General features: G+C 34.3%; 3 protein-coding genes across 3 annotated transcripts; 2 read left to right on the forward strand and 1 right to left on the reverse strand.

The window, feature by feature from the left end:
- Positions 1–5124: 5124 nt before the first annotated feature.
- On the forward strand, positions 5125–7025 carry LOC118063384 (small ribosomal subunit protein bS21c). The gene is made up of 2 exons (XM_035077403.2): positions 5125–5590; positions 6726–7025. The coding sequence occupies exons 1-2, from the start codon at positions 5172–5174 to the stop codon at positions 6835–6837; spliced, it is 531 nt and encodes a 176-aa protein (XP_034933294.1). The 5' UTR covers positions 5125–5171; the 3' UTR covers positions 6838–7025.
- Positions 7026–7214: 189 nt separating this feature from the next.
- LOC118027520 (uncharacterized protein At4g15970) lies at positions 7215–11007 on the reverse strand. Its single transcript, XM_035030897.1, has 3 exons — positions 10819–11007; positions 7788–7999; positions 7215–7704 (listed from the first exon to the last, which is right to left on the reverse strand). The coding sequence occupies exons 1-3, from the start codon at positions 11005–11007 to the stop codon at positions 7215–7217; spliced, it is 891 nt and encodes a 296-aa protein (XP_034886788.1).
- A 1047-nt stretch (positions 11008–12054) lies between these two features.
- LOC118063395 (chloride channel protein CLC-b) lies at positions 12055–16439 on the forward strand. Its single transcript, XM_035077414.2, has 6 exons — positions 12055–12656; positions 12752–12952; positions 13055–13232; positions 13877–14409; positions 14720–15869; positions 16026–16439. Exons 1-6 carry the CDS (start codon positions 12469–12471, stop codon positions 16131–16133), a joined length of 2358 nt encoding a protein of 785 aa, XP_034933305.1. The 5' UTR covers positions 12055–12468; the 3' UTR covers positions 16134–16439.
- The last annotated feature ends 1910 nt before the right edge of the window (positions 16440–18349 follow it).

The following is an 18349-nucleotide window of genomic DNA, read 5'->3' on the forward strand; positions in this document are numbered from 1 at the left end:
ACTTTAAACTCTAAAATATGGAAGGAGGCCCCCTGATCGGAGAAGCTTGCAGCGGTCTCACGAAGTGGCCAAGGGGGTCGCTGGAGGCCTCCTGAGGCATTGCTTTCTCACAAGAATCTAAGCATAAAGTGGATGGACAATCACGTTTGATGGGATTCTTGAATTAACAAGGTGGAGAGAAGAAACAAAAAAGGAACCGAGAGGTTGAAATCTGCCTTGAAAATGAATCCAATGAACAAGCTTTTAACATAAGGTAATTAATCTGGTCCGTGAGACATCCCATGAGCTGTCCATAATCAACTTTTTCAGGGAAAAAAGAGAGAGGTTGTTTAATAAGCATATGCAGATATGATATAGGGGAAACTTTTGAAGAAAGCAAAGCACAACAAGTGGCAGCTGGTCTAGAAGCATGAGCTTGCTATGGCAACATTTACAAATTAATAAACAATGGACTAGCTAGTTAGAAGGCATCACGTCTGTCCTCTTCAGAATGCTCTAATCAAGATTATAATAGAGATAATTAACAATGTGGGATTCATTAGTTTAATGCAGCCAATTCGCACAGAAAGTGGATGTCCATTGGATGAGGCTTTCTTTAATTAACATTAAGCATATTTTAAGGAAAGTTTATGTGTTGGCTCTCCACTGATTAGTGTGGTGGATTTACCTTTGCTCTTTCTATATTTATAATCAAAAGCTGATCAAGGCTTCACTGTCATTGCATAGGTTTAGCATTCTTGCCACCACAGGTGCATGTAATCTCTTGAGCTGAGGGTGGGATTGGCCGGAGGGCGAGGGCCTAATCAGCCTCAAGGACACAGATTTGGAAAAGGGCCAAGGCATTTTTTTAAAAAAAACCCTAGAACATAAAGAAAGAAAGAAAGAATGAAACCCACTAATCTTGTTTTAGACGGCGAGAGATCGAAGCAGCACTTGCATAAATCCCTTTTCATGGAGATAAACAAACCTTAAAAAGGACTCGTTTACCTAAACCAGTCACCTTTTTGGGATGCTCACGAGCCATGTGATGCTTCAAAAATGGGGTATAAGAGGACAAGTGCCTTGCTTTTAAAAGAGGTTTAAACCTATAATAGACTAACGATCGATCATTCCTAATGCTAATGCAATGGCCCCCAAGCCTCGCACATACTTAAGTACCTTCTTGAATGTTTCTCTGTAATGCGACCATTTCACAGATGCCCACCTTCGTTTGTTTTTCCCGACTACAGTGATGACAAGTCACTAGCTTGCTAGGCTAATAACGAGAGAGAAGGCAACCATCAACGTCACATAAATAGTTGAGCAAATGTCATTTCAGACGTGGAACATATTCATTTAGCTGTGTGTTGCTGTGCTTTGAGCATATGCCCTTCGTTGATGCAAGCCATTGCAGGGCGCCTATGAGCTCTCGTCAAATCAAGCATCTAGGTCACCTGTTTGGACAGTAAAAATTAAGCACAAGACGCTTTCCTTCACACCTCTATCATTGCTGACACGATTGCTCATGGACTTGGGTTTGAGCAGGTCTTTGGTACAGTTATTACACCTCAAATATGAACCTCTCCGAACACGTCCAACGTTGCCTGATTGCTAGGTTATACACAGCTGATGAAGTTAGTTGATTAATTTGGATTTTATAGATTAAAACTATATATAAGGGGTGTCGTTTTCGCGTATAATTCCCACTTTTATTTATTAACTGAACAAATTGTTCAATTTCTTAATGAAAACAGAATATTCAATATATATGATCGATCGTTATAGAACTGAACCTTGTCAGAGAATCATTTTAATCTAATAATTTAAGTTGTTAGGTAAGGTTTCAGGATATAATTTATATTATTTTATAACACTCTCTCAAGTGAAAGCCTTTGAACTTGAAACTTGCACAAATCTATATTACTTTGTGCTTAATTTTTATCAAATAAATAGAAGATGTGAGATTCGAACTCGTGAACCGCTTGATTATTAAAACTCTGATACCATGTTAAAAAACTATCTCAACCCAATAACTTAAACTGTTAATAAAATCTTAGAATATAATTTATATTATTTTATAACATACCTATATTTTTGTTCTTGTTTACCGATTTCTACCATCTTATGGCCTAATTTACGATATATATATCATGCTTGACTACTGCTACACTCGTTTTTACTACTGAAATAGCTAGCAAGTAACTAGCTAGATGAACAACTGACAGTCACCAAATCGCCTGCCTGCTGAATTAAATAAAAAAATATAACTCAAATTAAGCCCATATAATTAATGATTGTAGATGTTAACCATCTTATTTAGTAAAGTTTATTTCATTTTCACCAAATAACATGGAATCAAACCTAACTTAAAGCAACGATAGTGATTTTTTTTTTTTTTTATAATAGACTTTTCGAAATTTGATTGATAAATAAACACATTCTTAATATGACGTTCTAGAGTTTCTTTTTTAAAATCTTATGGGTGAATGCATTAATTAATTTGAATATAAAAAGTTTTCTATGTTTTACGGTATTAATAAGGAGATAAATATCTCATATATCTCATTAATAAAATAATAAAAATGATAGGTCTCTAAAAAGATCATGTGTACACTAATATATACAGGGGCGGAAGGAGGGGGGCAAGCCCTAAAATATTCCACCCCTATATATATAGCTAAGTGTGGATGAGGTTTTTTATTCTACAAAAGTAAGTTTTTTTACTGTAATTAAGTGTGATTTTTCAATTTGAATTTTTTTAAAAATTAATTTACGTACCCTAATATAAATTCTGTAAATATAAATTCATTATTTTGCACAATAAATTTTGCAGCCGGTCAAAAACAAAAATATAAATATAAATTATAAGTAAAAATTTTCAACGAAAAAATTGAAATAGAGCCATCAATTAATTTATTTTTCATTAAACAAAATAAGGTAACTTAAATTTAAAATCTATTTTTATTTTATTTTGAGATGTTTGTTAATTAATTTGATGAGGTTTTTTTATATATATAATTCTACCATTTTTACTTTTTTTTTTTTTAGATCTGCTAATTTTTCCAATTGTTTTTTGAATTCTTGTTATAATGTTTTTTTTTTAATTAATTAGATATATTTCATTGGTTTGTTTTGATTATACTTTGATTTTTTTTTTTATGTTTTGTTTTTAGCAGAGTCACCAAAATTATCAATTTTTTCTCACGATATATGTTTTGATTTTAGGTTGAACTATGAACAAAATAAGAAGAATTTGATTTTTTTTTTCAAAAAAAAATATTGATAACTCGCAGCCTAGTGAACCAACTCCAATGTGTAATGTTAAAGTTATGATTGAGCAATTCCAATGCGTCTCAGTTTATAAAGAACCCGCGTTGATTAGTGAGAATAATTCTTTATTATTTTTTGCTTTATTTCAAAGGTTATCAAACATAAATAATGCTTCGTTTTAGCTAATGTTTCTTATATACTTTATATGTTTATATTTGATGATATAAAGACCAACATTAAAGTGTTGAATATATTATGAAGATGAAATTAACTTCGTTACTTTGACTCAATTTGACATTTCTTCAAACCTTTTACCTCATACAAAGATCATTATATGTTTATAGTAAGTTATTTGAATAAAACTAAATTATACAGGTTTTTTTACAACTCATGTACAATAAAGTAAAATAAATATTTTATTTTATTATATTAATTATGGCCCCCCTAACAAATAATTCTAGCTCCGCCCCTGAATATATATATATATATATATATATATATATATATATTATGTTTTTAATATTTTTATAATAAATGATCGTTCATGATCGGATATATAACCTTAAAACTTGATAATAACTATATCTTTTTGAATATGATGTATTCATTAGAATTATTTGACAATCAAGTCAAATATATTAAATCTAACATATTAATGAAACCCATTTTATTCAATAAAAGAAGTTAAGTCATCACCTTCTATGTTCGTTTTAGACGGTATAGAGGTTAATGTGGACGGGGGAGGAGTTCCACGGGAAGACTTTACGACTTATCTGTGTGCAAGTGAACGTGTTTAAATGCCCTCTAATCGGGGATTAATAAGATTTATTAAGAGATGAGTGTCCCAATGGCATGATGGGGGCGGTGCATGCGGCAATAGACATAAACGCACATGCACAGCGGAGCCAAGTGTCGACATCCATGGTGGAAAATTCATCTTCGAAGGGGTCAACCGTCCTATCCTAATCATATACAAAGATTCCGATGACCAAGTGCCCAAAACAAGATAATATTTGACAGACACATATGGCTGATGGTTTAGAAAAAGTCCATATTCAATTTTGTGAAACTCTGGAACCGTGTAGAACTAAAATTAGGGCTCCTGATTTCGGCCAACGAGGAACATGACATTTCCATTTTCACAGCGAATGATGTGACACGCATGGCTTGTTGATGACAGCACGGCTGCAGCGCCCTGAAAGAGAGAGAACCATTTGAGGCATTGCGGTGCTGCCGTGATTAAGTTCTTTTTAAAAATATATTTTTAAAACTAAAAAACAAACACAAGCGGTATTTCTTTCTTTTTCAACCGCAAGGAGACACCAAGCTTCCGTCTTGCATTGCTGCTGGCGCTTGTATTCGAGCACACCACATTAATGGGGCTGCTACTGTTTAATCATTTGACTAAAGAAATTTCATCATGAGATAATTTTTCTCATTTGAAAATATATTAAAATAATATTTTATTATTTTTTAAAATTATTTTTGATATTAGTATATTAAAATCAAAATAATATGAAAAAACTAAAAAAAATATTAATTTGAAGAAAAAAATAATTTTTTTTTAATTTTTTTAAAACAAACAGAGCAAAAATGATTGGAAACTTTAAAGCATTTCCCCCCATCTTTTGTGGTGTTGTTTAGTAAAACAGTGAAAAGTTAAGCCCACCATACCAATACTTATCCATCTTGATCAGGCCTATTGACAATTCTGTTAGTTGGGCTCATACTTTGAAGGATAATGCTTGGAACCATGGCCCAATTTACAACTAAAGGCTATAAGAACAGAGAAGCCCAATTCCAAACTTGTCAGCCCAACATCCTGATCCAAAAGAGAGCCACCCAAACCAGAAAGAGAACCAACAAAACTCAACCACACCATAACCAGAGGACTCCCTCACTCATTCACTGTCCTTTTATCCATGGCTACCTCTTTATCTCTCCCAAACTTCCTCTCCTTCTTCACACCTTCAAACCCACCTCCCAAAACCCCGGTGCCACCACCCCAACTCTCCTTTTCCACCCCGCAATCTCAAAAGTACAAGTCTTTATTGTTTTCCCAAGAGAGTGATGGTGGTCACTGTGGTTCTTTATCGACTGAATTGTCATCAGTTGTGTGCCCTTCACTTGCTTATTCAAATACCCTTTTCTTTAAATCAGCATATAATGTGCAGGTCATTGTGGAAGATAATGAGCCTGAAGAGAGGTTGCTGAATAGGTTCAGGAGAGAAGTCATGAGAGCTGGTGTTATTCAAGAGTGTAAGAGAAGGAGGTATCACGAGAACAAACAAGAAGAGAAGAAACGTAAGACCCGTGAAGCTCATAAGCGTAATCGAAGAAGGTCTGTTTTGTTGTTGTTCTTTACTAATTTGATTCTTTTGTTTTTTATTGTTTCTTTTGTTTGGTTGATGAGAAAATTTGAAAAGGAGGGATTTGGATGGAAGGATTTATTTAACTTGAGAGGATTAGTTGTGCATGGGTCTCATTGTAGTGTGACTTTTTCTTTTTTATGCTTGTTTAGTTGATTGGCGAGTGGATTTAGGGTTGGAAGAAATTATTTTTTTAATTAACATAATTTTGTAGTTCATAAGGTTCGGTGAAGAGTAAATTGTCCAGTCTTTAGAGTTTGGATGATGGCAGATTGAGGAATTCAAAAGATAGAGATGGGAGTTTCGAGAGTTACTGTGTTTCTTATGATGCATTGGTATTCATCTGAATTCATCTTAATTAAGATAAATATTTATGAGTGCTAGGTGAAGTTGAGGAAAGAAATGCAGAACTTTGAATGCTTTGTTTCATGTTGTTTTGGTTGGCCAACCCAATTTTGAGGGGTAGTGACCTAAAGCAGTATAAAGTTTAATCACTGCTGACGGGCTTATTTGTTTCTAAGCAATCTAGCTTCACGCCCTGATTTCAGTGGGGTTTCTCAGTGTGTCACCTACTTGTGCTTGATTTTTTTTATTCTTTTCCCGCTGCAATTATATTGGATTAGTTTATAAGTTCCTTTTCATCTTCTAAATGAATGGGAATTCAGATTTTCATCATTTTGTGTGTTTGTGGTGCCCATTTCTGTGCTCACTGCTTACCCTCTGTGACAAAACACAACTGCTTATTTTACACACAGGGGCACTTCAGTATCTCTTAGTGATCCATTTATTGTCTGAATCCCTTTTGTAACTATTTTGCTTTTGAACCGCATAACTCCACGAACTTCTATATCTGATGAACTAGAGATAGGTTTGCTAGTTCTTGATTCTCAACGAGGTGATGTTTAGTTTCATCCTTCATAGTATAGATTCTCTATCATGTCGTTTGTTTGTTGTATTGCAATTTTTGTGAGTTGTCCAGTCCCTTTTACTGGAAACTGTGTTGTTTGTATCGGCGCGTAGTTGAATGGCAGGAATGAACAATGTTTTTTGTTGGATCTTTCATGACAATTGGTATTTACTGCTAAAATTGTCTCACCTCCATGACAGGCGCCCCCAGATGAGAGGCCCATTCCAAAACAAGCCAGAAGCATCTCCAAGCAAGAAGAATGATGATGATGAAGATAACTGGGAAATGCCTGAAGGAGACGCTTCTTTTTGAAACATTCACCCTGCCTTCTGACTGTAGAATTTCTTTAAGATGTGAATGTAAGAGGCTATTTTTCCAATTAAGGTTTCTCAAGTAAATCATGTTATTTGTTTGACTCCATACGTTTCCTTTTTGTATCCAATGTAATGATATTCCACCGTTGAATCAATTGAAGGACCCTTAATCTTGTGTGACCTGAATTATTTCTCAGATGACATAATATTTTAATTATGAAATAGGTAAACAGACGTTTATTATTCATGCATTTCATTCAGTCGAGAGGTTCACACTTTAGAAAGAACATACCTGTGTAATCAGATATATGGTCAGCACTTTGGTTGATTTTTTTTTTAATCAAACACTTTTGTTGATTGGATGAGAAATAAATTCTAACTTGTCGAGCACTTCATTTGAGCTCTTCCTGAAGAAATCGGCGAGGCCGAACTATTGTCCTTCACCAACAGAGCATTGAACATTCTTGACTCTTCATGAACAAGGTTATCAAGAACAAGGTTCAGGCCATGAACCTTGCTGTCCAGATCACTACAGCAGGTAGCATTTAAAGCATATATCTCGCTCGTATCTTTGCCGGGCTCACATAATCCACCGCAATAACTCGGTTCTATATGCGTAGTGCGCAATCCAACCATTTCAACAAACCCCTCGTCTATTATTCGCTGGCACACGGATGCAGTTGCCATGTTGGGATGAAGAAACCTACCCAGATTCCACACTTCGAGGAACTCGAGGGATGCGAAGTCTGATTTTATGAAAAAGAATCCACCACGTGAGTATTTGTTAATGCTGCTTTGGTTGCTTGATTTTGAATCACATCCGATTGTTATTTCAGACTCAGCAACCAAAATTGGAAACGGAGTCCTGAGTTGTCTCAATTGTATAGGAAGTTAGCATATGATCCGAGCCCAGTGGCTGTATTATGGAAGCAATGGGGATGAACGAACTGGCAGTATTGAAAAGCTTGGAAATCTAAGCCAACAATAACCAAGTGGTTCAAGAGGTGTTCAGTCCCCTCTCCGATTTGAAAACTCTCTAGGAAGAGATCAAGAACAGAACCAGGCCTTGCCCATGACTTGTCAAGGACAGTCAATATGACTATTCTACCTGGCGTTGATGCTGCTCTTGGCCACTTCTGCAACTTTCTCCTATCTGTATTCTAGGAACAAAATCACCAAAAAGAAAACAAGGAAATAGAACACTCAATGCCTTGAGCATTACGTTTGAAAGTAAGGTACAGTAAATTCTGAAAACATATCAGGATGCTGGATGCGCGCCTCCAGGTTAAAAGATCATTCACATGTCCCATAACTTGTAAAGTTATCTTCAAATACTCAAATTTTCTTACTTCGGCGAACTCCAAAAGCCTAAACCGTAATACCTAACCATGTAGAATGAGAGGGGTTGAGAGGGGGAGAGATTTATTTCAAATTGCAAAATACTTTTCTTCCTCTCATCATATACAGAAAACATGGCAGTCCACAAGGCAAAAACATATAAACATTTATTAAAAATGTCTAAATTGGCACCTCTGCCACCCTCCCCTCAAGTGGTCTCTATGTGTCTAAACAATAATGTACAAAACAAAATTAGATGAATTATTGGAGGAAAATATATCTTTCAGATTGCTATGTGAACATTCTTGTTCTTGTTCTGTAACCCCCAGCTATTGGATCAAAAAGGAGACCGAAAATCAAACATAAAAGGACCATTATCAAGGGAAGTATAAAAGTTGGTGACTAGATAGATGGTTCACGCTATACGTTGTACGCCATCTTTTTTATTTTTTAATGTAAAAAAGATATCAAGATAATATAAACATTCTAAAACAATGATAAAAAAATTCTACTCATTGACTTGAATTGATCCAATAAGATCAACTAATTTAATAATATAATTAGAAAATATGATATTGATAACAAATAAATAAATAAATAAACAATGATTTAATAAAAAAGATAACACTTGCCAATATTATGGAAATATATCTTTACAATACTACTAGAATGTCTCAATGATATTATCTGTTAACAAATTAAAAATTAAATGAGAAAGAGATAATTGCATTGAAAATAAAAAATGAATCTCGACTCCTAGCAAATAAAATGAAAAATGAAGAAATTGAAAAGAAAACAATTGTTTTTTTTTAAAAAAATTGACTCGAGTATGCTAGCACATAGATGAATTCTTAAAAGTACTTTTCTGAAGGAACCAAACATGATAATTTTTTATCATCCGACTTGAGCAAAAATCAAATCAAATCTATAACCTAGTCATGAGACCTGGATAACCCTGTAAAAAGCAGATTGAATAAAATCACAAAGCTCAATTCTAAAACCAATTTAATATTGAAGGGAAAAAAATAAAAAATAAAATAAAAAATATGAAAAAAAGGCTCGAGTCAACCCTAGTGAATTTACTGAATCCATGACCTGAGACATAATATTAGGATAACTTCATAGAAAGAAAACTAAAAACAAATTAACGAAAACCAATTTTCAATGAATCAATGATGAGGGATGAAATAAAATTTTGTTAAAGAACATAAAAACTACTGAAGCCAACTTGGTTTAATTTTTAAAACTTATAACACCGATCACGAGGTCAAATTACAGCATAAAAGGCAAACCTAAAAAAATAATAATTTCAAATTCCCTACCAACCAAAATAATTAGAGATAAAATTGATTTTTTTTTTATAAAGGAGAAAAATATAGACTTTAGAAGAATGATGACCAAACTTGACACAAAAATTAAATCAAATCAAATTAAATTAAATCATAAGGGATGAAATTAAAAAATAATTTCAATTAAGAAAATGATAAAAAAAAACAATCAATAGAAAATGAACCAAATTTAATATAAAAATCAAATGTTAAGGGATGAAATTAAAAAAAATAATAATTTAATAAATGATTCAATACCAAATATATTGCAATAAAAAAATAAGGATATAATTTTATTCAATAAACAAATACTCAAACTTTTTTTTTTTTTTTTTACAATGAGCATGATGTTTTTTTAGGAGGGAAGACAAGAAAAAGAGATGAAATAAAAAATACGTGAGCGGAGCTCAACCACCAATCTTTTAATGGCATGAACCCTACCACCATGATAAGGGCAATGAGACATATCAAATACTACTCTGAATTTTTAAGACGCTTCATATCATTTATAGGGTATGAGTAACATTTACTTGCTAGCGCATGTCTCTACATGAGAATAACAAAAAAACTATAATAAAATGATGAAAATGTTCTTTTTATTTTAATTTTGAAGGAAATTAAAGTTCTTATACTATAAAAATTTAAAAAAACCTAAAAAACTCTGCTCGAAGAAATTTTTTTTTCAAAGAATAATTTAGTAATTATACTAGGCAACAAAGATGTAAGAAGACCTATTAACCCGTTCACGTGTAAGGCTGTAAGCTATCATTTGTAACTTCTAGCTCTTAAAGAAATTATTTGGAAATTTAAAGATGAGGTTGGGATTTAAAGCAATATCTTCTATATTTGGAAATATTATTAAATAGACACTGATTTGTCTAATTATTTGGAAATTATTTGGAAATTTAAAGCAATATCTTCTATATTTTTAAATAGACACTTAGATAGTCTAATTATTAAAATATTATTAATCTATAATGTATCAGAATTTGAAAGTCTAAGTGATTTTAGTAAAGAAGATGGTTTTTATTTTATTTTATTTTTTTATTACCAAGCTAAAGATTAAATGAAAACCAATCTTTTACTTAAAAAGGAAGGAAGGAAAGAAAGAAAGAAAAGAAACGACATCAAAACAATGTACATAGATGACCCATGGGACCCATACCATGCATCATTTCATCTCATGTCGAGAGCTCGTGAACCATGACCAAAATGCTTTTCAGATGCATTATATAATTTGCTCTTGGCCTTGTCCTTAGATCACGTGTTTACAAGAATGAACTCTTGGGTTAAGTGAAAAGGTCAAGACATGCCATGCAAATCGGACCTCCGCCGCAATTGGGTCCTCCAAATTTGGTTGTTGCAGCCATGAGTGCCCTTGCCTCCTGTCCACATGGACCTCCAACTTGGAGGCGCCGGGTTGCCAAACCTTTCAACACCAAACCAATCAACTGCAAGTTGCGCAGAAACCAGCCGATTTGAATATTTGTCACGGTAATCATTTGCATAATTGACATTAAACAACGTTAATTTGCTCCCTTGGGCTAAATGAAAAGGCAAGCAACATGCAATTTGCTAGCTATAGCATCCTTGAACATTAACAAACATATCGATTAAAATGATTAAACACTAATTTAATTTCCTGGATAAAACCCTTCAATCAAACGTTGAAGATTATCCAAACTCTATGGTATATGGGGATTGAATTGTCTTACAGCAGATCTCTGTCAAGTGCTTTAAAATGATTTGCACATGGGACCCAAATCCCATGCTGATCCTCTTCAAATCGAATAAAACCAGACAATACTCCTATATATATTATCATTTTACTTGTAATAAAAATAATAATGGATAAGACTGGCCTTTCAATAACCTGAAGGGCCGGTTAACTGTACACCGTTGATTTGTTCGATTCTTGCTCCACTTGGAATATGACTGCGCTTATCTGTCAACAAGGGACCAGACTTGGATTTTATAGATGCAAACCACAAGCAATATTTCATTGTTTATGACTTGGTGGGAAGCTAGATTGGATCGATCAGCCAACAATCATGTGTTCATCGGGATGACCGGAGATCTTAGGTGGTGATTTCGGTGGCAGCATGTGTAACATGCACAGCCAGGAATAGTCTTTTTTTTTTTATCTAAAAAATAATAAGAAAAAAATGGAGAAAAATCCTAGGTGTGAAAGAAAGTTGGGATTATTATTATCTTGGTGAAAAAGGAAGGTGGAACATGATCATATGACTGGCATGATTAATTAATAATTATTTATATTGTTGCCTTTCCTTTCAAGCAATTGGTTTTTATTTCATTTAAAGTCAATGGCTATAACAATATGCAGGCTTATCTCCAAGAACGCAGGACAATTTTGAAGAAAATTAATCATACAGTTTTGATTATGCAAATCCATCATCCTAAAGTTTTCGTTAAGAAAATCTGGAGGTCACTGGGACTTATTTTTACTAAAAATCTTCTTGAATATTGGGCTTGGAGGGTGACATATTCACATATAAAATGAAGAAGAAAGGGACATGAGACAATAATTTTGCTGTAGGACTTCCCGTCTCTCTGTCATTCTTGATCAAACCAACTTGTCAAGTTAAATTCAAGAAGACTACTGGATGTTATTTATAAGCAAAAGGCCAAAGCCTAGTTTACCTCCTTATCTCAAAATCTCCCACCCCTCTAGCTTTCAAGAAGACATCACATTCTGATAATTGCCATGATTATCATCATATCTAGAAATACTTATAAAGTGATCTAAGACTAGTATAGGTAAAGGTACTCTAGTAATGGCGAAATGGACTAGAGTTGTATTGGTTGGTGCAAGTATCTAACCGCAAATTCAAATTTAAATCCCAAGAACATAGTATTTATACTATATTAATATATCAAGCACAAAGAAACACCAACATCCAAGAACTTCTGAGCTTCTGTCTCTGCAAATTCTGCTATCACAAATGGAGGCAGATTCAAGCCAATTGGCAGAAGCAACAGCAGGTCATAACTTGGAAGTTGGTGAAGAAGGAAGAGACCCAGAAAGCAATACCCTTCACCAGCCACTCCTCAAGAGAAATAGGACACTGTCTTCTAATCCACTAGCCTTGGTTGGAGCCAAGATCTCACATATAGAGAGTTTGGATTACGAGTAAATAACTTAATGACCCTTCTTTCTCTTACATTTCTTGTTTTGCTTTTTTCCTCGAAGAACATTTTGTCTGAATCGGTATGGCTTTGATGCAGGATCAATGAGAATGATCTTTTCAAGCATGATTGGAGAAGCAGATCCAAAGTTCAAGTCTTGCAGTATATATTCTGGAAATGGACATTGGCCTTTCTTGTTGGACTTTTAACTGGATTAGTTGCAACCTTCATCAATCTTGCAGTTGAGAACATTGCTGGTTACAAGATTCTTGCTGCGGTTCGCTTTATAGAGAATAAAAGGTGAGTTTTCCGTTCTCTTTTCATTTTCTTTTCCCAGTCTTGGTCAAGGCTGGTTGTGATCATTAGAATGTTATCTTTTTTTTCATGATGTATGTGGTGCAGGTATTTGACAGGGCTAGTCTACTTCACAGGGGCTAATCTTCTCTTAACCTTATTTGCTTCCGTCATGTGCGTGTGTTTTGCACCAACTGCAGCAGGGCCTGGTATACCTGAAATCAAAGCTTATCTCAATGGAGTTGATACTCCTAACATGTTCGGGGTTACAACATTGATCGTTAAGGTGTGCTAGCTTTCAAATGGAATTTTCTATAATTGAATTCAAACTTAATTGAATTCAAACTTAGAGCCAATAGATGTTGAATTTTAATGCTGTCGAAAACTAAAACACACGAGGTATAAAAGGATTTGTGTTTAGAATCGTAGTTGAACTAGTATTTATAATCTTTGCTGGAATAAGATAGTTTGAGCTTAAATATACGAATAAAAGAAGGGAGGCTCAAATACTTTGTGTGTTTACCATTGGTATCAGAGCTTTTTCAACAAATGCAAGCAATATAACAGAACAAGTTTCAGCTACCTGAAAGAAAAGATCACACGTTTCTTCCATTGGTTTCTGAAGGCTAAGTTTTAAGGCCAGTTAGATTAAGTTTTTGGAAGTAAAACGTTAGTCACAAACCTTCTACTTTTAGTATGCTTGTTTAGATCCCGCAATGGGACAGGAATTTACCGATTTTGTTTAGTGTAAGAATCAAGTTACTGATCAGAAATGAATTTTATGAGCTCTGTTGCATAGGCATTCAGTAATTGACATTCCCACTAAAAACAACATGAAAGTCCACATCCGGTCAAGGACGAATCTTGGATGTTAGCATCGATTTATTTCAATTCCTAGGAATCCTGAAGTCTTTTCCTTGCTATTGTTAGATATTTGGAAGCATAGGAGCTGTCTCTGCTGGACTTGATTTAGGGAAAGAAGGGCCTCTGGTGCACATTGGCAGCTGCATTGCTTCCTTGTTAGGCCAAGGGGGACCTGATAATTACCGACTCAAGTGGCGCTGGCTTCGTTATTTCAACAATGACAGAGACCGCCGAGATATCATCACCTGCGGTGCTTCCTCGGGTGTTTGTGCAGCTTTCCGTTCCCCAGTGGGTGGTGTCCTCTTTGCTCTTGAAGAGGTAGCAACATGGTGGAGGAGTGCACTCCTCTGGAGAACTTTCTTCAGCACAGCAGTAGTTGTGGTAATCCTCAGGACTTTCATTGAAATATGCAATTCAGGGAAGTGTGGACTGTTTGGAAAAGGAGGGCTGATAATGTTCGATGTGAGCGATGTTGTGGTGACATACCATGTGATGGATGTCATCCCTATCACCATAATTGGCATACTTGGAGGAATTCTGGGAAGCCTCTACAATTACCTTCTCCACAAGGTCCTTGTAGTCTACAATCTCATCAACCAGTAAGCAGACATATCCGACTCTCTTTAGTTGCATTACAAAAATAGAGTTGACGCATTACAATCTTTGAATGTCTAAGATGCTGCTAAACAATGCAACAATCACAGCCACAGGAATCCTAGACTGAACTGATTCAATTGTTTATAGCATGAATGAAGCAATCCTCGGTTTAAAACCTATGCCAAATATGAAATGGGTGCTCAATTTCACAATCAAGAACCACTTCATTGTCCACATAGTTGAAAGAATTTGACAGAAAGGTTTATATTAGGTGAGACTGCCTGTTAATAATCACCTGTTGTTTTTATGCAGGAAGGGAAGAATACATAAGCTCCTTCTCGCCCTAACTGTTTCAATCTTTACCTCAGTGTGTCTATATTGCTTACCTTTCCTTGCCAAGTGCCAACCTTGTGATCCCTCTGTACAAGAGATCTGCCCTACTAATTCCCGGTCAGGCAACTTCAAGCAATTCAACTGTCCAGATGGCCACTATAATGACCTTGCTACTCTCCTTTTCACAACAAATGATGATGCCGTTCGAAACATCTTCTCTTCCAACGCTCTTAAGGAGTTTCAGCCTGCATCCCTCCTAATTTTCTTTGTGCTCTATTGCATCCTAGGACTATTTACCTTCGGCATTGCTGTGCCTTCAGGACTTTTCCTCCCCATCATCCTTATGGGCTCAGCTTATGGCCGTCTGCTTGGTATTGCCATGGGGTCCTATACCAAAATTGATCAAGGGCTTTATGCTGTTCTTGGTGCAGCCTCCCTCATGGCTGGATCGATGAGGATGACTGTTTCACTCTGTGTGATTTTCCTTGAACTCACCAACAACCTCCTATTACTTCCCATAACAATGATAGTTCTCCTTATATCCAAAACTGTTGGAGACAGCTTTAATCCAAGCATCTATGAAATTATTCTGGATCTAAAAGGCCTGCCTTTCTTGGACGCAAACCCTGAGCCATGGATGAGAAATCTCACTGTTGCTGAGCTTGCTGATGCCAAACCACCAGTAGTCACTCTTTGTGGAGTTGAAAAGGTATCCCGGATTGTGGAAGTCCTCGAAAACACCACGCACAATGGGTTCCCAGTTGTAGACGAAGGAGCGGTGCCACTCACGGGGCTGGCCACTGGGGCAACAGAACTACATGGCCTGATCCTGAGAGCTCACCTAGTTCAAGTGCTGAAGAAAAAGTGGTTCTTGCCAGAGAAAAGAAGAACAGAGGAATGGGAAGTAAGAGAGAAATTTGACTGGGTTGAGCTTGCTGAGAGGGATGGAACAATTGAAGAGGTGGCTGTGACAAGGAATGAGATGGAAATGTATGTTGACTTGCATCCTCTGACCAACACAACCCCTTACACGGTCGTGGAGAGCATGTCAGTAGCAAAAGCCATGGTGCTCTTCAGGCAGGTGGGACTTCGCCATATGCTCATTCTACCCAAGTATCAAGCAGCTGGGGTAAGTTTTTGTTCAGAGTGACATACCAACTGCATAATTCTTTCCAGTACTTGATTTCATCGAACAAAATCAATTCAAGATGGTCAATCAACTTAGAACTTGTGAGTTTTGAAGGGTTAAACCATCACTAACCCAATGGTGATGTTCCATTTGCAGGTCCCTCCAGTGGTTGGGATACTGACCAGGCAGGATTTAAGAGCACATAACATCTTGCTTGCCTTTCCTCATGTGCAAGGATCCAAAAGCAGAGAAAAGAAGCACTAGATATCTCCTCCCAGTTCGGCAAATGAGAAGTTGAGTGATTACAGCGGCTGGAACAAACACATTTCTGTCTTGTCGATTTCATATTTTTTTTCCCCTGAGTTCTTCATTCTTTCATCAAATTCTACAGGAGATTGGACGATGAAATTTCCCTCCATTCTTTCTTTGGACTTCACAACATCGTTTTTCATTCCTTTTCACAGAAGAAGATAAGAGGCGTATAATGATTTGCTGTTATAGCCTTGTCTCATTACATGTAAAATGTGTTGGAATATTTGAAAGAGAAAAGGGGAGCATGGTGGAAGACAATATCATTTCTTCTGGGAGAGAAAATCAAGAGAAAATCCTAAAGAACTTGAATTTAAATTACAATACTAAAAAAAAAAAAAAAACCGATGCATAGAACAATTTAATTTTTTTTTTTTAATGGACTTCAACACCTCTCTTTAATTTTAAAAGTATAAAAATTTGTTGAAATCTGAATTCTGATGATTGTTGCATCATTCTCATCTCTTGTTGATGACAAAAAATCTCAATGTCTTATTCCCAGCCTTCAATTTGTGGATGCTTTCCCCTAAAACTCTATTAAATTATTGAGTTGCTGTAGAACTCACGCAAGAAAAGATTTGCTGCTACACAACTTATCTTCTTATTTTAGCAATTATATTTGCTTAAACAAACTTATCTCAGCTCTATTTTAGTTTGGTGGCAGCTGATGAGAGCAGAGGAGAGGTCATACGCTGTTCGAGAGGAGGCACGAAGGCACAGCGAAGTGAAGCTTTATATATATAGAAAATATATTCATAAAATTTGAATTATTCAATTCAAATCAATAACATAAAACTATTTGGTTCTCTATTACTAACTATTTTACCTGCGCTCTGTCGTGGATCATTAATTATTTTCAACAAATTGTTTTTTATATATAAGCTTTTTTTGACGCATTGTTTAACATAAAAAATTATAAATGTAAATAAAAAAAGTTATGTAAATATCTAATTAAATAAATTGATAATTATTTGTGTAAATAAATGAAAAGAAAGTCATTAATGATAACTCAAAATAAAATTAAAAAAATTAAGAGATAAATATGAATCAAGATATTTGATTTCACAACGTTAAATATTTACTCGGTTGTATTTACTGAATTTTTTTTATTAAAATTAAAAATTTATTCAATCAAACAATAAAAAAATAAACACATAGATGAAATTAATTGAATAAAAAAAAATATCATGCGAGATTACACATATTTGAAATAGTTTTTGAAAATATTTTTTTTAAATAAAGTTCACCTATGTAAAGACAAGTTAATAATCATAGAGGAAGGATATTAATTGAAATATAAATCAAAACATTATTTTTCAAAAAATAAATATTAAAAAATATCAATTAAAATAAAAATAAAAATAAAAATTACAATTAAAAACAAAAAAACAACAACGATAGTCTAGGAGCCGCAAATGCATTCAAAAGAAATAGAAAAAAACAAACTACTCGGGTAACAACTTGATTGGGTTTAGTAAGTTAGTTTTATTTTAATTAAACAATAAAAAAAATAGACAATGATATTAAAAGGAATTTTTTTATATAAAAATAAAAGACCATGATAACTTGAAATAAAAAAAAACTTTGGAAATATTAAATTGGATTAAAAAAATAAAAAAATAACTTAAATTAACTCGAGTTAGTGTGAAAGACATGTGACTTGGATAATAAAAGGTGAGCCAACCTAGGTTAACCCATAAAATTTGTGACCCAAGTCATGAGACTAAGGATAACTCAATAGAAAAGAAATTGAAGAAAACCACAAAACTAATTTTTTTTTTTTTAAAAAAGCTAATATCGAATGATGAAACCAAAAAAAAAAAGCAAAAAAAAAGAATATCAACTCACGTTAACTCTTCAAACCCTTGATCCAAGTCATTAGACCATAAGCACCGTAGATGGAAAAACCATGAAGCACAATCCCTAACAAATCAAACTGTGAAGGATAAAACCAGAAAAAAAAAAATTACATGAAATGATCCATATAAAAAAAAAATGCCATTAAGACAATAAGGGTTAAAATTGAAATAAAATATAAATTAGAGGGCAACCCATAATCTTTGATTGAAGAGTTAAATTGAAAACAAAAATAACTTTAACAAAAAAAATTAAAAGAATGAGGACTAAATTGAAAAAAATAATACATCATAAACTTGGATTAAAGGATTAAA

This window comes from Populus alba, chromosome 1 (genome assembly GCF_005239225.2).
Source record: "Populus alba chromosome 1, ASM523922v2, whole genome shotgun sequence".
Taxonomy (NCBI): domain Eukaryota; kingdom Viridiplantae; phylum Streptophyta; class Magnoliopsida; order Malpighiales; family Salicaceae; genus Populus; species Populus alba.

Excerpts from the sequence above, each read along its gene's own strand:
- LOC118063384 (XM_035077403.2), top strand. The coding sequence starts at position 5,172 with ATGGCTACCTCTTTATCTCTCCCAAACTTCCTCTCCTTCTTCACACCT. Across the intron at positions 5,591-6,725 it reads CATAAGCGTAATCGAAGAAG|GCGCCCCCAGATGAGAGGCC; the intron begins GTCTGTTTTGTT and ends CCTCCATGACAG.
- LOC118027520 (XM_035030897.1), bottom strand. The coding sequence starts at position 11,007 with ATGATTACCGTGACAAATATTCAAATCGGCTGGTTTCTGCGCAACTTG. Across the intron at positions 8,000-10,818 it reads GCGGAGGTCCGATTTGCATG|AATACAGATAGGAGAAAGTT; the intron begins GCATGTCTTGAC and ends TTTTGTTCCTAG. Across the intron at positions 7,705-7,787 it reads CAAGCTTTTCAATACTGCCA|GACTCCGTTTCCAATTTTGG; the intron begins GTTCGTTCATCC and ends GAGACAACTCAG.
- LOC118063395 (XM_035077414.2), top strand. The coding sequence starts at position 12,469 with ATGGAGGCAGATTCAAGCCAATTGGCAGAAGCAACAGCAGGTCATAAC. Across the intron at positions 12,657-12,751 it reads ATAGAGAGTTTGGATTACGA|GATCAATGAGAATGATCTTT; the intron begins GTAAATAACTTA and ends GCTTTGATGCAG. Across the intron at positions 14,410-14,719 it reads GTCTACAATCTCATCAACCA|GAAGGGAAGAATACATAAGC; the intron begins GTAAGCAGACAT and ends GTTTTTATGCAG.